Here is a 19,325-nt window from a genome sequence, read left to right on the forward strand (position 1 = left end):
CTGCAAAAAACTCAGGGCCTAAGATAAATTACATCAGTCTATATATTAAAAAACACAAAATCTCAGACATTTATTCTTCCCCATTCAAGCCAGCGGGTGCAGTGAATACAAATGCCGCAAAGCGTTTGCAAATTAATTTTATTTTGTGCAATGGTTGCCCATTCTGATTGGTTATAATCATAATAATTCAACATTTATATATTTTTAAAAAAGTTTGTTGTTTTTTTTAACAAACAAAATTTAAAAAAAAGTCTAAAAAAAAATACTTAAAATAAAAAATAAAAAAAATCACCATCTAAGGTTATTTTTCTACTTATTAAATATTTATTTTTACAAAACAATTTCCAAACAATGTCAAAAAAAAAAAAAATAGTGGTTTCAATTTATAAAAAAAAAAAAAAAAAAAAAAAAAAAAAAATACAAAAAAATACAAAAAAAATACAAAAAAAATTACAATTTAAAATATCTTAAAATAAATAAAAATATAAATATGGTGACCTCTGCTCATGAGATACGCAAAAAAGGAAAGATTAACCCCCACTCAGAAAGGTTATCTTATATAAATTTAAAAAAAATTCCACCCGGTCCCATGAAATTCCAGGTACCCCGATATTATAACCATTGTCTCTCAAGGAGACTTTCAGCTGCTGTTTTGTAGAGAAAAACTGTAAAGAAAGCCGAAGTGTTTCTAAAATAAGAACGTCAAACAGCTGAGAAATATAAAAGTATTGAGACGGTAATGTGATGAACAGTCCCTGCCATTGATACAACGCGACCGAGTCGACGCGGCTTTGACAGTCGGCGGCAGGTGTGAGCGACGGGTGATTTTCACCGTACAAGAAGCACTTCTCCAGAACCAGCCTTCTCAAGTGACGGTCAGATTGTGTCCCAGACTTGACTGGGTCATACGGCCCCTTTACATAGCTGCGTCTGTCAGCGCGGGATTTCCACGGATTATATCCCTGCACATTCCTCAACACAAAGCATCTCACTCAATGCAAGCTGTTGGCAATTACAATGAATTTTTATTCCTTGCCCGGTGCCCGTGGGTACAACTGATGTTTTGCACTGTGGGTTAATTACCGACTTCTTTGGGGGATGGAAAACATCCAACTTAATTTCATGCTTAAATCGGCGGCTGTCATTCATACATTAGCAGTCATCGGGCTTGCAGCGGACATCGCATTCCAAACACCTGCCGCGCCACCCGGGACGATTCTTCAATTTACTGCATGAACTACGTTATTTGTGCCGATACGAGGAGACGGTGAAAGGGTTAACTTTAATTTTTTTTTACCTTCGATCACACTTTTTTCTGGAAAAGCTAGATTACGCCGATTGTTAATGGGGGCATACATGGAAAATAATCAAAAGAAATAGCAGCCGGCTTAAAGGGAATATATAATCAGAAAATTACCTTATCTAAATCAGGTTTTTATTATACATATATTTCATTTGTGTTTATTTTATTTATCGATCCGTATAAATCTTGAAATATTTCAGTTTTCACACTGGCCACTAGAGCAGTCACAATTAGATGATATTTCTCTGCAGTTCACTTGGCAGCTTTGCCGTATATAGAGGTACAGCATGAGCAGAGTCATCTCAATATCATTAATGGGTGGGTAAAGGCCCTTTTACACCGGACGGTAAGCGGCCGGTGCAGCGAGCAACGATCAACAAGACATCGATGATAGGTGCTCGCTTGCTCCTGTCACACGGAGCTATGGATGGGGACGAGCGGTCGTTACTCTGCCCGATAATCATCCTGTGCAAGACCCCCTTTAGTTAATGGCAGCTTTATCGTATTACTGGAAGCCTGGATAGGATATCATAGCAACACTATAAAACAAAGAGAAGGCTCTGTATACAGCTCCCCTGCCACTCTCTGAGGGAGGGGCTGTACTCCATCACTTGTCTCTAATATGGCCGCCCCCAGAAAATGTTTCATAACTAATAAGTAGCTACAACATTAAAAAAAAAACAAAAAAAAACCAATACCATTATGTATTATCTATAGACTTAAATCTATTTCACAAAACTAAAAATCATATACATAACACATTCCCTTTAAGAAACCCCCATAAATCAGTCAGCATAGCTGGGGGAGCTATAGTATTACATGGCGGCCATTCAAATGAGCGGATGACCATGTAATACACAAGCTACACCGGCCCGGAAGAACTAGAAACTGGTTTGCCGCTCTTCACGCTTTAGAGGAGGGTCCTGAGCGGAGATGATTAGTCGGTCCATGGAATACAATGGGGAAAAAAGAAAATTACCTATTGCCCTCGTAAATTTGGCAAAAGACAATTTCATACCTCGCAAAATGAACACGCTTGCTGCATCCTAATTGCTGACAAATCTTTAAGCTGATTCACGCCCCAGCGGAACTCAAATTGAGCAAGAAGTTCCGAATTGATCGCCATAGCACCATGGATTATTAACGATCATTATTAGCAGTCAGAACTTAATTATTTTTTTTCCCGATATTCTGTAACTTACTAAATTACTTTGTGTTTGAACTCCTAACAATCTTTAATATAACTGCTAGCAGTCAGTGAATACATTCAGAGGCTCAAAACCGGTCCTGATCAGGTCCTGCTAATACAGCTGCAGGGTTCCTTAGAAGACAAATCTCTGACACATTATAAAAGGCCGTGCACGGAGAAAGCCACCATGGATTGGTAGGATTTTTAAATCCCGGACAAAACCCTCTAATGAAGATTTTACAAATTTCCACGAGAGAATCGGTCAATAACGTGAAATACAGCAACAAACAAGCAACGACAAGCAAACATGAGAAGCCATAAACCTTTACAGCCGTCCTGGCACTGGACATTGTGTGAGATGCCAAGATTTAACTCTATAAATCAATATACAAGTAGCTGTGCATGTGAACAATTTGATTTGGGTTATAAATCTGTCAGGTTACTAAGGCGGCATGGGTCGAATGCTGAACCCAGAAGATCAGCTAAGACACCCTGTCCTGGCGAGTATCTTGCACCAGCGGACAGGTGCTCCTTTATAGCCCTGGCAATTAATGAGACATTGTCATCACCGGGGACGGCTCATCTAAAAATGTTGTCCTGGGTTATCTGAGGTGATTGCAAAACATTTCTATTGCACAACAGTAAGTGAAAAAAGATCAGGGAGAATTAATGACTTTCATCGCGGCTGCAACTGAATATAAAGTCTTAATAAAAAAAATAAAAACCGTAAAAATATAGCTTCACAGTAGGATCGTACAGAAACCTCATAGCAAAAGTCTGAATGGTCTCCTCTCCCCATCAACAATACGCTGTTATTATCGTTATTTACTCCATTCTTTGCCAATTAATATCAGACTATACAGTAATAGCGGAGGGTTTTTTCTGACTTGATAAATTACATATTTCAGGCTGCCTGCAGCCACCACTAGGGGGAGCTCACTGCATATGGAACCTTAGACGGAGTCCATATTTTCACGGATCCCACCCTTTGCATTGCATGGTGAGAACAGGGGTACCGATCCCCCAGATCTTCACTACTCGACCGCAATGAGGAGACCATTGAATGTAGCGGTGGTGGAGCATGCGTGCTGTCGCTCCATTTGAAGTCTATGGGAATGATAGAAACAGCTGAGTAAGGAGCTGGGCTGTTTCCGTCACTCAGACATTGAATGCAGCGGTGGGAAACGCTTAACCGTCGCTACATTCAAGCTCCGCCTTGCTGCAGGGGATACAGCGAGAAGGCTTCTGGGGGGTTGTGACCCCCATTCTTACATTCGGTGGGGCCCACAGAAAATCTTTACTTATCCTGATCATTTTGGATTTTGGGAATACCTCTTTAATAGGCGTTGTATAAATCTGAATAGACAGCTCCCTCTAGGGGCAGTCACAAGTAGCTGCTTTGACTGGCAAGGAGGAAAAGCGGTGCAGTGGAGTGTCAGACCCAACCGCAGTCATGTGCCCCGACACTATAGCAGCTACACCACTGGTTTAAGGTAGAGTCCTGACCACCATTGATCAAGGTCTTCTTTTGGACTTCCCACGGGTCATCCCATTGAATATCCTTTCCCAGCCTGGGAGACAATGAACGACCTATGAAGAACATAAAGCCCCATGCACACGACTGTAGTATTTTTTATTACGGTCCGCAAATACGGATCCGTAGTCATACGAACATCAGGCACGCGGTCTAAAACTTTGATTTGTAGTGCATCCGTATTTGCAGATCCCCCAAAAAAATAAAAGCGGCTACAATTTATGTCACCAACCCCTGGAAAAGGTCACATGATCGCTCAGGCGCCATCTTCTTAGGGAATCCCCTGCCGTCGCATAGCAACGCTTCCGCAATCACGGACGGCTATAGAGGCACATCCGTAGCCGTTCGCAATTTTGCACCCGCCCATAGGCTTCTTCTGTGCCGCAATTGTGGACAGGAATAGGACGTGTTCTATATTTTGCGGATCATTTCTACGGCCCGGACACACATCCGTAAATAAACGGAAAGGTGTCTGTGGCCTATAGTAATGAATGCGTCTCCAGGTTATCCAAAATTTCGGATCTGTAATAACGGATAAAATTAAGGTCTTGAGCGTGGAACCTTAGTAAGTGGTTAATCCTCCATACCATCACTTTTCTGCGCTTGTTTATTACCGTCTCACCCTCTTATTGCCATACAAATTAACTGCATGTTGTGACCCCATAATGGGCTGCAGACGAGTGAGAAGGAGATAACTAGCGTGCACTCAAAGACACATCCAGTATCGGGTTCCAGAGGTTTAAGACACTAATTCCCTCTAGTGTCAACCCCAAAGGGCCATCTTAAGGAGTCAGAGTCAAGTGCAGACTGAAGCCACGGCGGCGCTGGCATTATCTCAGGTTTACGTCCCCTTCAGAATTATCCCTTACCCCGAGACGTCTTACTGGGGACATTAACTCTTCTGAATGAGGCTGTCCCATTAATGAGGGACAATGGCTCCCAGTGGACGCTGGATTTACTGTACTGGAGGGTAAACCGGCCACAGGGGCCGACGCAGACTCACCAGCTGTCTGAAAGGAGTTCATTTTGCAACCTGTTTACAGCTGGAGGGTAAATCTATCCCGACACAGATGCCATGTTGGCAAAACCTTAATGAAATCTTCTGGGGGTCGTGCTGAGTTCTGATGGCTGGTCAGAAATACCCGCCACCCACACGAGCACGTGCTGCCAGGGATCTGCTGCCGGCTGGACAGGTAACCGAGCACGGATGTGTCTGACGCTCGGACTTCACTCCGGCAACTGGGAAATTCCTGACCAGGGATAATGCCCACAAATAACACAGAAGAAAGTAACAGGTTGAGAAGAACGTAACCCCTGAAGGACGCAGACAATTTCGGACTTCGGAACGAGAACAGTTTTTTTTTGTTCAGTTTAACTCTTGGCATTCTGACGGTCGCCGTTTCTTTTTTCAGCGACGAAGTTGTATGAATTTTCAATTTTGCAGTTTACGTACGCATCATGGGATACATAGAAATGAACGCTTAATCTATATAAACCTAATTATTTTATCATATATCAATTTTTATTGGAGGGAGATGCAGAAAAGTATATGCTTTTTTTTTTTTGTACCGTTGCGGTCAGTCCTATGGAGGTTCAACGAGCAAACTCGACTACCGATCCGATTCTGGGGAGGAATGGGGGACTTGGGCTATCCTTTCTAGTGAACGTGGATCTCCAGCGATCATACATTTGTCACCTATCCTTTGGATAGGTGATCAAATAAATTGTTGGAAAATCCCATTTTTATGATGGTTATTTTGACTCTATAATGTAAACGCATACATCTACAGTACAGTAGTCCTAAAAAGATACGTAAAACCAATCAGTAGATCTTGTCCAAGATCAAATACAAATGTGTGCTGGACTATTAGGGACTATTTTCCAGTCTAATGGTCCCATTACACAGGCTAACGTGGGCCGTGTAACCGAGCGCCGATCAACGAGACAGCTCGTTAATCGGCGCTGGTTCGCTCCTTTCACACGGAGCAATGATTGCTTGTGTATGGGGATTAGGGACGAGCGATCTTTACTCCATCCCCATACATTTTCATCACGTTTACACAGGAAGATGTGTCGCAGATCAGCCAATTTGCTCGTTCATCGGCTGATCATTGCCCTGTTTACAATGGGCAATGGTTTGCCCGATCATTGGCCCATGTTATAGGGCCTTTAATCTGTGGAATGTGTCAGGAGTATTGCCCAACTCCTGTTAATCCACCATGGGATTGTCGTATGCCAGATTAACAGAATTTTCAAACCTTTGGATTAAAGGCCATTTGTCATACCGTGAAATTACGGTCTAAGTGATTTATTTAGTGACATTTTCTAGGACCTCCATAGATAGAAGGATAATAAAAAAACTTGGTAATAGTTGGCCCAAAAGTAAATTTTTGATAGACCAAGTAAGAAAAGTCCTCTCAAATTTCATAATTAGTACAAATCCCACTGTACAAGTTGTGGCATGACACGGGGGACGTCTCTCATCGCTGCTTGGTGTAAAGCCCTCGAGAAGCCACCAGAGAACCATCAAATGATGGGAAACAGATCCGCGCCAAACAAAAGCAGCGATGATGTGTGGGATTCCATGGAGCTACTGCAGTCCCTCAATGTTAGAGGGGGCTCATATTTTCTATATGATATGTAGACACGTGAAGGGATAATTTACTGCCTGCTGCCCTGACGCCAGCTTAACCTTATGTGACCAGCGGGCTGCGTGTCAGCACCGGGCCCAGTTACGCTGCGCAGTGTACACATGCACCTAATTGATTCGGCTGAAATGTCCTCAAGATGTTCTTTCCCATCACTTCCAACAAGTGGCAGAATTCATGCGGTCGGTGGATTTAGAGCAATTAATCGTTTTATAGGATGGAAAATTGCTCCGAGGAGCAGACTAGCCAGTTGTTAATATGTAAGACTTCCCAGACCCATCGTAAAAGAAATAAACCAAGTGTTAATGTCTGACAGGCCCTGAATGGACGTCCTCGAGAAAGTGAGAATCACGATGTCCTGAGATATGCGGCATATTAGCATTTAAGTAGGATTTCTGCCCAAAACGTATCAATGTAGAAGTTCTGCAACTCTGTATACACAATGGGGGAGATTTGTGATTATCTAACATGAAAACTGACTCTGTTGTCCATGGCAACCATAGCTTTCATTTTTCTAGACAAGTTAAAGAAATGAAAGCTGAGCTCTGATTGGTTGCTATGAGCAAAATGGCCAATCAGAGCACAACTTTCACTTCCTTAACTTGACTGGTAAAATGAAAGCTGGGCTATGATTGGCTGCTGTGGGCAACAACTCTGAGCTCTGATTGGTTGCTATTAGAAAAATAGCCAATCAGAGCTCAGCTTTCATTTCCATAACTTGACTGGTAAAATGAAAGCCGCACTATGATTGGTTGCTATGGGTAACATGGCCAGTTTTAAAGGGTTTTCCCCAGAGTCTGGCAAAAACCTGACCAAGGAGAGGGAAAGCCATAAAACAATAAAAGAGCCGTTACTTGACAAATCCACCGGCGTTCCAGTGCAGCAGCCTCAGGTCACTCTTTGTTGACAGTGCTGCAGCAATGACTTTCCATATACCCACGTGATCACTGCAGCCAATCACTGGCCTCAATCGTATAGGGCACCCTGCAGTGATCACGTGGGTATACAGCAGGTCATCGCTGCAGGACTAAGGCTGGGTTCACACGAGCACATTAACGTCCGTAATGGACGGACGTATTTCGGGCGGAAGTCCCGGACAGAACACACTGCAGGGGGCCGGGCTCCTAGCATCATAGTTATGTACGATGCTAGGAGTCCCTGCCTCGCTGCAGGACAACTGTCCCGTACTGTAATCATGTTTTCAGTACAGGACAGTAGTTCCACGGAGAGGCAGGGACTCCTAGCGTCGTACATAACTATGATGCTAGGAGCCCGGCTCCCTGCAGTGTGTTCTGTCCGGGACTTCCGCCCGAAATACGTCCGTCCATTACGGACGTTAATGTGCTCGTGTGAACCCAGCCTAAACAGAGTGATGGGGCGCTCCGGAGCGGGTGCGCTGGAACACCGGGGGATTTGTCAGGTGAGTAATTGCTCTTTTAATGTTTTATGGTTTCCGCCACATTGCCAGATTATTGCTGAACTCGGAAAACCTCTTCAATGTCAGACAGTTTTCATAAATGAGGCCCTTTGTTTCAATCCATAACCATTTTCAAGATCTCTGCTTGCCGTTAGTGGAAAAACAACATTCTGGTTTACATCCAAAAAGCTGAAAGCAGTCCTGGCCTAGTCTCTCACACTGCTGAGGGTTTGTTACAATTTATCAGCGTAGGAAATCCTTTGCAGTTGAACAAATTTCTTTCTGGTCCTAGATGACAGCACACACATGTAACTGCTGGGTAAGTAAAATCTTGGCTGATAGCCATCTCCCCCGACACCCCCATAAACACACACACTTAGCTCGGTTGAGCGTGCATGTTTATCTTAACGGTGAGAAGGGAATAGACTGCTGCCAGGCGGCTCTTGCTGCGGCTTATCTCCTTGAAACCCAACATACCCGATCATAATTTCCTCCCCACCCCCCATCCCCTCCAGATACACTAGATCATCGGCGGATTCAGCAGACTTTGTCGTGATACGTACGACCAGCTTTGCCCACCTGAATACATTGTGACATGTATATACATTTCAGTAGAAGACGGACTAAGGGCTGAGCATTTCATTGAATTCAGTCTTCTACTGCTTGTCTGTATGTTCATTACCCTGCACATAAACCAATCACGTTCTCCGAATATTCACAGCGCAACCAATCTGAAAGTTTACAGTGCTTGGGAATAAGTGACTGGGGCAGAAGAGGATGGAGGCGCAGCCTTATATAGTGGATCGAGCGGGTTCCCCAGCAGCATTTAAAAAAAACAGGATCCTGACCTGTCCACAGAGTTTAAGGCTGGGTTCACACGACCTATTTTCAGACGTAAACGAGGCGTATTATGCCTCGTTTTACGTCTGAAAATACGGCTCCAATACGTCGGCAAACATCTGCCCATTCATTTGAATGGGTTTGCCGATGTACTGTGCAGACGACCTGTCATTTACGCGTCGTCGTTTGACAGCTGTCAAAAGACGCGTAAAATTACAGCCTCGTCAAAAGAAGTGCAGGACACTTCTTGGGACGTTTTTGGAGCCGTTTTCTCATAGACTCCAATGAAAACAGCTCCAAAAACGGACGTAAAAAACGCAGCAAAAAATGAGAGTTGCTCAAAAAACGTCTGAAAATCAGGGGCTGTTTTCCCTTGAAAACAGCTCCGTATTTTCAGACTTTTTTGGTCACTACGTGTGCACATACCCTAAGGCAGCACAGAGTATTTCAGGAGAAGAGCGTGCGGATCTTGTGCGGGGTGGTGACTTGCCAATCACGTGAAGGTGTTATTGAGGACAGGAGTGGAGGAGAGGTAACAGACAGAGCTACGTAATGGTAAGAGCAGAGTTCACAGCAGCACAGAATATTTCAGGAGAGGAGTGTGCAGATGTTGAGGAGTGTATGATGCTGACTGGTCACTGATTGGTCAGCGTCATACACAAACACGCCCAGTTAAAAACACAATACACTCCCAGTTGGACATGACAAAAAATAAAAAATAAAAAAAAAAATCGCCCAGTTGTCCTTTTCAAAACTCATTTGCATAAATATAAAATTGCTCATAACTTGGCCAAAAATGAAAGTTTTTAAAAAAAAACAAACGTTACTGTTCTCTACATTGCAGCGCCGATCACATGCAATAGGAGATAGGGATTTGAGAATCTGGTGACAGAGCCCCTTTAAGATACCGCAAGTAGAAACCACAACTGAAAAACGTGCTACATGCAAACGCTCACTTGGCTTCCTCAGAAAAAAACAAAAAAAACACTAGCTATAAAAGGTATTCGCATACGCTGGTAGTGATACAGCAGCGGGCCACGCGGTTTGATCATTATCTCCCCCCCCCCCCCCCCCCTGTTTTTATTCTCCTCTAATAGGACATCTCAATATCACTAAAATCATTGGAGACAAAAAAAAAAAAAGCCTCGTGAAAACTGCTAGGTTTACTACAATTAAAAGCAAAAGATAAAAATGCAGAATAATACAGCGGACTAATAGCTATAACTCCACTGCAGTCATGAGGGGAGCACCTACCCCACTGTTGTGTATCTACATATACATACATTTATATACACACACACACACACACACACACACACACCATCAATCACTACTAGTGGTGGGGGGGGGGGCTAGGTGTATTCTTGATTCCTTGATTTGGCTCGATTAGCCAAGGGCATAATGTTTTTTGTGCCGTTTGGGCTTATAGTACAGCTGTAACAGTAGCCTGTAATATGCTGCCCATACATTTTATTTGTAATGCAGGTACTTTATGAATGGGTTTACTATATGGACATGTCAGCACTTAAACAAACCAGTCCATAGAGAGCGGTCACCATGTTCTCTGCTGCGGGACCACAATAACAAGGAGAGCGTGTCTTACAAAGTATGAAGAAGGATTACCTTTATATTTCACTCCTGGGCAATCCCTTTAATTCACTGGAAGTTATAAAAAGTTTGTGACATGTCAGAAGTTTTTATTGGTGGGAGTCCGAGTGTGGAGACCCCAGCTCGGCTGAGCACTGTACCAACAAAGGGGTTCTCCCAAGATTAAATGTGATCCCCTAAAAACAGGATAGGTGATAATAGGCTGATCAGTGGGGGTCTGATCGCTGGGACCCACACTGATCACGAACGACGGGGGTCTCGTTACTCCGAATGAATGGAGCAGCAGGGTGCGCATGCGCACTGCCGCTCCATTCAATGTCTATGGGCCTCCCGGAATACAGAGATCAGCTATCTCCGGTAGTTCCATAGAGAATTAATGGAGCGCCATTCATTTGAGAGAACTGGGCCCCCGTTCTGTGATCGGTGGGGGTCCCCCTGAGGTTAGGGGGTAACATTTAATCTCGAGACAACCACCTGCATTTCTTATTTATCGCCCCTCTTGGAGCCCGTACACGTTAATCCACCTCTCCTGCAATCAGAGCTGAAGGGGCATAGTGCTCAGCCAAGCTCTTCTGCCCCTTTGTTCCAGTAATCTCGGGGGCCTCAGCAGCCGAACAAAACTTTGGATATGTCATATTAGTGTAATTTTAAAATGACAGCGACACTTTAAAAGGGTTTCTCTCACACCAGCATCGATGGCAAACTGTTCGGATGTGCCGATAGCTAGGACCCCCGTGATTCTGGGATTAAATGGGCTACGGCTCTTTCAGGTTTTTTTTGCAATTCCACCAATTCTAGGTCAGGTGAAGCAATGTTTGGGAAAAGCAACCATCGAGCTTTACTGAGCCATCAATGCCGTTCAGAATTGAAAAAAATGATAATAAAAAAAAACTTTAAATGTAGCTTCCTTGTACAACTGGAGAAATCCAAGTGTCCTGAGTGACGTCCTACGAGAAGGAGTATTAAATAAGGAATGGCATAGTGCTGCACTTCCGTCTCGGGAACCCGATATCTTTGAGCCCACTGGGATTTATTTTCAGAACGGGAGTGAGGGAGCAGACATGAACATTTGATACCAAGCGGAGGAGGCATCAGCCCACGCTTACATGAAACTCTGTTGTGTTGAGAATGTGACGGCCATCTGGACTCCAGCAGGACGACACCAACCCTGCCGACCCTTCGTCGATCTTACAGTGCCAGTCCGGCAGCTCCAGAGACCAGACCTGGGGTGGGGGAAAAAAAAGTGAGAGTGAGATTAATGACGGTGTGGACTACGGGAAGCAGAATCTGGTAAAGGATGAAGGACTGGCGCTGGATCCCGCTGCAGAAGTAAGTGCTATGATGGGTGTAAGAAGCTAAATTCCAAGCAACGGCAGCCGGAACATCCATTTATTCCGCTTGATTATTGCGTAGAATTCCAGTTCTAATTGATGCTCATTGTTTTTAACACGGCTCGCCATAACACGACTGACAAACCGACGCGCAATTTGTGTAACGACCTAAATGACAATGCATTGAAGGCTTTAAAAGGTGTAAATCACAAATTCTTATGCTTTTTTTTTTTATATCAATTTTCATTCCGATTGGTCAAGCTAAAATTGTTTTTGTATTGGGTTGCAATACTCATAGAAACTGGTTACCTGCACGCTACACGGGTCGTTTCCATCTATGTCGATTAATTGTACCCATTCCTACATTTAAGGGGCTGTCCCATCATAAAGATCCTGTCCCATGAGAGCCAGCGCGGCGATCAGCTGATCACCCTGGGTCTGACTGCCGACAGCCCCGGCAAAATCAGCTGTGAAGCCCCGGCCAGCCAGGTATTTCACCTGCAGCAGAGTATTACATAGCGTCCAGTCGGATGAATGGCTCTTTATGGAATACGTGGACAGCTCGAGTCCGCCACAACGCTTCTCCTAATAGGGCATACGGACTGGGGTTGTTTTCATTAGACAACCCCTTTAAATGAGTTTTCCCAAAATAAGCATATGTAAGATGGGTGGGATTAGACAATTGGGACCCCCAAAATGCCTAGGACGAAGGGGACACGGTACTCGGTAATGCTCAGATGCGCTGTCAGCTTCGTTCAAATGCAGCGCCACTCACAACGCCGCAACCAGGGGCCGTGGTGGGAAGTCCCGTTCAGGTATCGGAAATGACGCTGTTCTGGAAAAAGAAACACGAAGGGGCATCGGTGGGGGTACCAGGGGGGAAACATTGATGACTTATATAATCTACGTGCTACCAACGTCTTTAATGTGAAGTCCATTGAGCGTTCGGATCATTGACCCAACTATCCATACACTTTCATAATCCGGTGTATTGTTACTAATAATAGTTTCATTTATCCGACAATTTGTTACTCATAAACAATGCAAACACCGATTCTTTATCAATTTTAAATCAAAAATCTTCCTTCCCTGGTCGGCGTTAGAGCAGAATATTATAGAGAATGATAAACAGACCGCACATTAAACATACTGCTAGACCAGAAAAGCCTTTTAATTATAAAATGACTCAATTTAGACTACTTTTTAAATATACTTCGTGTTTAAATTCTTTACTATTTTCAAGATTTCTGCTTGCTGTCAGTGAAAGGGTATATTCATGGTCTACATGCAGAGGCTAAAAACCTGTTACTGACACATGTCCCTTCCGAGAGAGATCTGGTACATTGTAAGGAGCTGTGCCCAGATGTCCAGTGATATCATCAGGAGGTTTCAGCCTCTGCTCTAGGTTCTCACTTAATAACAGCAAGCAGAGATCTTTAAAAAAAAAATGATGATGAAATTAAATACAAAGTATATTAGAAAGTTGCACAAGTTTTCATTATACAATGAATAAGCTTTGTTTATAGATGAAGTATTGTACAAATGCAAGATTCTCTAACATATTGCAAATCCTGAAATAAGTGTACAACATATCCCCAAGCGTGACTGAACAGTAAGACCCCATGCACATGAACGTGCTTTTGCGGCCGCAATTCCCCCAAAAATCCACGGGAGTATTGCGGCCCCATTCATTCCTGTGGAGCCATGCACACGACTGCGGTTTCCATGGTCCGTGCATGGCCCAAGAGCCTGGACCGCAGAGAGAACTGGCATGTCTTATTACGGCCCAAGCTCATAGCAAATAATGGACGCGGCCATGTGCACAGCCCACCCCCGGCCGACCCGAAAATCACAGCCGTGCACATGGCTACGGTCGTGTGCATGAGGCCTAAGGGTATGTTCACACTCTTAACCAAAAAAGTCTGAAAATACGGAGCCGTTTTAAAGGGAAAACCGCTCCTGATTTTCAGACTTTTTTTTAATAAAATTCACGTTTTACACGGCTGTATTTGGAGTCTATGAAAAAAGGCTCCAAAACCGGCTGAAGTAGTGACACGTACTTTTTCGCGGCCGTTTTGAAAAACGGCCTGTCGGAACAGAACACCGTTTTTCCCATTGAAATCAATGGGCAGATGTTTGTAGGCGTTCGATTTTTCAGCCGCTTACGGCCCGAAAAACGGCTGAAAACACTCCGTCTGGACATACCCTAAGGCTATGTTCACACGAGCATGACAGATTTACATGCGTAAAAAAACGTGCATAGATCTGTCTGTGTGCGATGCGTTTTGCATCAGTGTGCTTTGCGTGTGGCCTGTGTTTTTCACGCACTTGCAAGCACTTCTGTTTGTTTTTTGAATGTAATTGACGTGTAAAACAGACAGCGCACGGATGCGCATCCGTGTGCGGTCCGTGGTTTTCACTCATCCATTGACTTTAATGAGCAAAGCAAAAAAAAACGCACCAATATAGGACATACAGTGAGTTTTACACAACGGACCCTCGCTGCGTGAAAACGGACGCCTGTTTCAATGCACGGCAAACGGACGAGAATGGCGCACGTTTGAATGGGCTCTAAAGCGAGACACATTTTCTACATTAGGGCCCATTCACACGAACGCACAGCACACGGGCCCGGTGATCTCAGTGGTGCTTTCATACATGCGTCAGTTTTCATGCAGCGAGTGTGTGGTTGCGTGAAACTCACTGTATGTCCTATATTGGTGCGTTTTTTTTAGTCGCTTATTGAAGTCAACGGGTGCGTGAAAACCACGGACAGTACACGGATGCACATGCGGATTGTGTTGCGGATTTGCCGTGGATTCCACCCTTTGCATTGCTTATCCACCCGATAGTTTTCATGGACCCATTCACTTCAGTCAGTGAATCGGTTCCGTGAAAACTGACCCGACTCTCCGATCCGTGGAAACATAGAACATGTCTTATCTTTGCACGGATCACGGACGGGACTCCGGCGGCGCACACGATCTTGTGCCAGAGCCCTTAGTTTGTTTCGTATCACCTTGTTTCTCTAGATAAACAGGTTTATTGTCATATGCAAATGACTTTGCAAGTGCCACTTGGTCGGTCCATTTGGCCACAAGTGCTCCTGTTCTTGCCATTTTAGACTGCCCAACTCCACCCCCTAGATCAGGATGGACGTCGGCACATTATGGCCACGTCACCCATCCTCAATGAGGGGCCGGTGCTGAGCAGGCTAAAATGGAGATTTCACTCTGTGGGGCGTAGCAAGGTAGTCTGATCTCTGGGGGGGGGGGGGGGGGGGGGGGGGGGGGGGGAAATCAGACTAACACCTAAAAGATCAATTAAAAAAATGCTCACCTCGCAGCTTCTCCACTTTGAGTCACCTCAGCATGTCCTGACAATGAATATAAATTACCTCCAGCCAGGACGTGATGTGTATTCAGAATGCTGACACTTCGCTAATACAATCCCGACACTACAGCACAGCAAGCGTAATCTCGTGAGATTATGATGTAACCGGTCATTTCAAATGAGATTATGCTTGCTGTGCTGTAACTCACAGAGACGCTACAGAAATGACAGGATTCTGAATAGACATCACGTCCTGGCTGGAGGTAATGTATATTCATTGTCAGGACACTTGAGTAAAGTTACTGTGTGTATGTGGCTGCACATAGTGATATAGCTATATCGCTAGCGCTGTGTAAATGAATGGGTGGACGTGTATGACGCTGATTGGTCAGCGTCATACACTTCTCTCCACAACGCCCACTTGGTCATATAGTAAAAAAACACGCCCAGTTGTTCATTAAGAAACTCATTAGCATAAAGCTAATATAGGTCATAACTCCGTCAAAAATGATCGTTTTTCGAAATAAAAAACACTGCTGTTCTCTACATTACAGCGCCAATCACATCATGTACAAGAGAGGCCACTTATAATCTGGTGACAGAGACGCTTTAACATTTAAAAGGCCAATCTTTGTTAATCTGCCAGTCTGTGTTTAAATTAGTCACTGTTTTCAATATCTCTGCTTGCAGTCTGTTAATGCGTCTGTTTTTGTTTACATCCAAGGGCTGAAAACCTGTCCAACAGACACAGGTGTACAGTGCGTTACAGTATACAAACTTTTTCTATTGTAACACACTGTGCACCTGTATCAATTTGACATGACCAGATTCAGAATTCTGGACGCAAGTCATCACGCACACGACCGTTTCCATTTAGTGGACCGTAAAACATGGACCCTTAGTGACCCCCTCTTGTGCGGTCCATATTATTTGCAGACCCTACACTAGAATGGGTTAGGACGGACAAGAATAGCAGCTGTTCTATAATTTGCGGAACGGACACACGGATCCGCAGAACACAACGGTCGGGTGCCTGGCCCCATAGAAATTCAGGGTTAAATATGCTATCCGCAAAAAAAAACAAAAAAACGGATAGGACACAAGAAAACAATGGTGGTGTGCATGTGCCCTAAACAAGAATGTTCCAATTCACCTATAGCAAGCAGAGATCTTAAAAGTGTTTGGAAATGAAGATCTCTGCTTGCAGTCATTCAATAGGCCCAGGGATAAAAATCAATCATGGTCATGGGATGGACGTGCACAGTTCATTAGAAGACACAGCTCTGATAACTGTACTGTAGTGGAACGAGCCATACACCTGTGTGATGGTCACATGATCAGGACAGATCATCCAGTATAGGAAACAAGGGATGTTCCTATTGAATGACTGCAAGCAGAGATCTTGAAAATTGTGATTAATTGGTACAGAAAGTATATTGGAAAGTTGTATAACTGCACTTTTTCTACACAATAACACCGCACACATGAGCCCAGACTGAATCTAGCCATAAACGTGACAACTTTGTCTGAAGTTCCCACCAATCTAAGTCTATGGAGGCCCAACCATAACTGTTGGGTGAAACCAGAATCCGGCAAGTTGGATATTAACCTGCACCATCCTTTAATTCTTTTAGAGATAAGTGGCGCCAGAGATGCTTGGCAACTGCTTATCCCCTGCTCTCAAAATAACATGCGTTTTAGAAAGAGAGAGCCGAGGTGACAGCCTATGAGCAGCCTTAGCCTAGATATGTGTCCTCCCCCATCGCAGCACACACCTGTACAATCCCCCTCTTGTACATCGCACACAGGACGAACATGGAGTCTGCAGACCACTCGACATGCTGGATCTGGTCCAGGCAGGTGTAGAGCTGTAGAATCTGTAAGGTGCGGACATCACGGATGACCAGTCTATACTGCACACAGGAAGCCTGAGAAGAGAGAGACGAGAAGAGCACGCGTCAGGTCACCGTCATCTCCATCTATAGGGGAACATTCTTATTTACATCCAGAGACTGAAATGAAGACTGAATACTTCTCACAGCTGAGGGTCTGCTCCAATTGTATCCAGTGTAGACAATCCTCTGTAAACCTGATAGTTTGCTACAGTGTATCAGTGCAGTTTAATGTATCAGTCTGGAGTCCAGGACGTTTAGATCACAGGGGATTGTCTAGACTGGATACAATTGTTGCAAACCGTGTCACAGTTGCAGATCTGGACAAAAACAGTGCAGGATGCGGAGTTATTTTATCCAGTGGACACATCTGTAGCCATAAACACAGCAACATCTCTCCCGGGTACACGTCATATGTCTAGGTGGTGCTGGCGCTGCCCTAATGCTGTGCAGCACCATGTATGATCATAGTGCTATGATGTTATTTATTTGATTAGCAGGTACTTGGTTTTGGCCATAATGGACTACATCTCCCATGATCCTCGTGGGGAAATTGCATTAATTGTAATCCTACTATGCGCAACCAACTATGTTCCTGACAGTGAATGGGTTACAGTTAAAGCGACACGACCTCAGAATTGATTCACCTACAGCTCGCGATCACCTTGTGCAATTACAAGTCCCAGCACATCACGTAGGGCATGCCGGGATTTGTAGTAGCACCGCAGCCGTGGAGCTGTATACTGTGCAGCGCACTCACCAGATATTTTCCATTGGGAGAAAACTTGCACAGCTGGTTGGAAAGCTTGAACACTTCGGAGAAATTCATGGCGTTCCTTCTTCTCATTTACACTACAGCCGTGTCCATGTCTCCAGCAGTGAGCGGAGCACGTTGACGTCAGCGGCTGCGGAAAGGACGTTAGTGGGCGGCAAATTGCGTATAGGGGGCGGGGTTTAATAATAGTAATAAACAGTAGCCGTCTAAATCTATAGGCGTGGCTTTAAAGGCTAGTCATTCGACGAGCGAACGCAAATGAGGCATGTTCGCTTTGATTAGCATAAAAAAGGGCGTGGATAGGGAAATCAACTCGTGTATGAGGAGGGGGTTACGCATCGTACAATTGGTGGTTGGAACCCCTAACAGCAGGGGGCGGAGCTAGCAATTGGAGGCGGGTTTTTTGGGAGAGGCGGGCTGTAGAGGCGGGAATGTAGTGTGTAAGGGAGAGGCGGGAATAGAGGCGGGAGCAAATCCCGGGCTGTTTCCCGGTGTCACTTCTGACATCTGGTACGTGGAATTAGTTGCCTCTAATTAACAGGACGACGAAAATGAATGTCGTCCTGTCATAAGCGTCAACTATGCAGCACAGTAATAAATTCCCGCCATAACATTCATGAGGTAAAAGGTGAAAATAGGGAAAAGTAGTGTAGTTGCCCCATGGTAACCAATCAGATTACATCTCTTATTTTTAGTGGCCTGTTGGAAAATGAAACCATTAACCTGATTGGTTGCTATGGGTAACCACTTTACCTGTGCACCAGTTTTGATATCCCCCTTCAATGTGTTATATAACTGTCACCAATATCAGTAGTAATAATAATATAATAGCCAAGGTCGGACTTACATTGGATGGTGAACGATGCGGTATCTTTTCCTGACGCCCGTATGTTGTGCTGCCATGCTGTGCCTAATTATACAGTATGGTGCCCACATAGCGGCGCCACACATGGGGAAATATATTAAGACTGGTGGAAAATGCGCCAAATATATAAAGAAGTGCACACATTTTAATATATTTGGCGCATTCTTAGCGTCAGCATTGCAAATCTACACCTATACGAACGTTGTATAGGTCCGTGCGCTGTCCATTTAAACAACGGACCTGCGCAATTCAATGGGGTTATTCAGACATAGGACTGCATGTCTTATTCTAGTCCGTTTTTGCGGATCACGCGCCCATTAAAGTCAATGGGTGCGTGAAAATCAGGGACAGCACATTGAAGTCTTCCGCGCGCTGTCCGTGATTCACGCAACAGTTGCTAAAGAAATGCAGAGAAAAAAAAATGTGCACCAACATCAAAAACCGATGGCACGCGGAACTGAAACGCAGGAAAAACGCTGCGTTTTTTACGGACGCAAAACGGACACGTTCGTGTGAATCAGGCCTAATTCAGAGAGCACTACATAATAATATAATAATATCCTCCAGCTATATACTCACAATAAGAGCGT

General features: G+C 44.4%; 1 protein-coding gene across 1 annotated transcript; it reads right to left on the reverse strand.

Annotated features, from left to right (window-relative positions):
* Positions 1 to 10,420: 10,420 nt before the first annotated feature.
* On the reverse strand, positions 10,421 to 18,436 carry LOC142662522 (WD repeat-containing protein WRAP73-like). Its single transcript, XM_075840731.1, has 3 exons — positions 17,856 to 18,436; positions 16,979 to 17,131; positions 10,421 to 11,762 (listed from the first exon to the last, which is right to left on the reverse strand). The coding sequence occupies exons 1-3, from the start codon at positions 17,940 to 17,942 to the stop codon at positions 11,631 to 11,633; spliced, it is 372 nt and encodes a 123-aa protein (XP_075696846.1). The 5' UTR covers positions 17,943 to 18,436; the 3' UTR covers positions 10,421 to 11,630.
* Between the last annotated feature and the right edge of the window lie 889 nt (positions 18,437 to 19,325).

Source organism: Rhinoderma darwinii, chromosome 10, assembly GCF_050947455.1.
Source record: "Rhinoderma darwinii isolate aRhiDar2 chromosome 10, aRhiDar2.hap1, whole genome shotgun sequence".
Lineage (NCBI taxonomy): Eukaryota > Metazoa > Chordata > Amphibia > Anura > Rhinodermatidae > Rhinoderma > Rhinoderma darwinii.

Bases quoted from the DNA above. Each gene is read 5' to 3' on its own strand.
- LOC142662522 (XM_075840731.1), bottom strand. From the start codon at position 17,942: ATGAGAAGAAGGAACGCCATGAATTTCTCCGAAGTGTTCAAGCTTTCC. The intron at 17,132-17,855 runs GTGAGTGCGCTG...CTCTCTTCTCAG, and splicing joins CTCCCAATGGAAAATATCTG to GCTTCCTGTGTGCAGTATAG. The intron at 11,763-16,978 runs GTGTGTGCTGCG...CCCCCACCCCAG, and splicing joins ACAAGAGGGGGATTGTACAG to GTCTGGTCTCTGGAGCTGCC.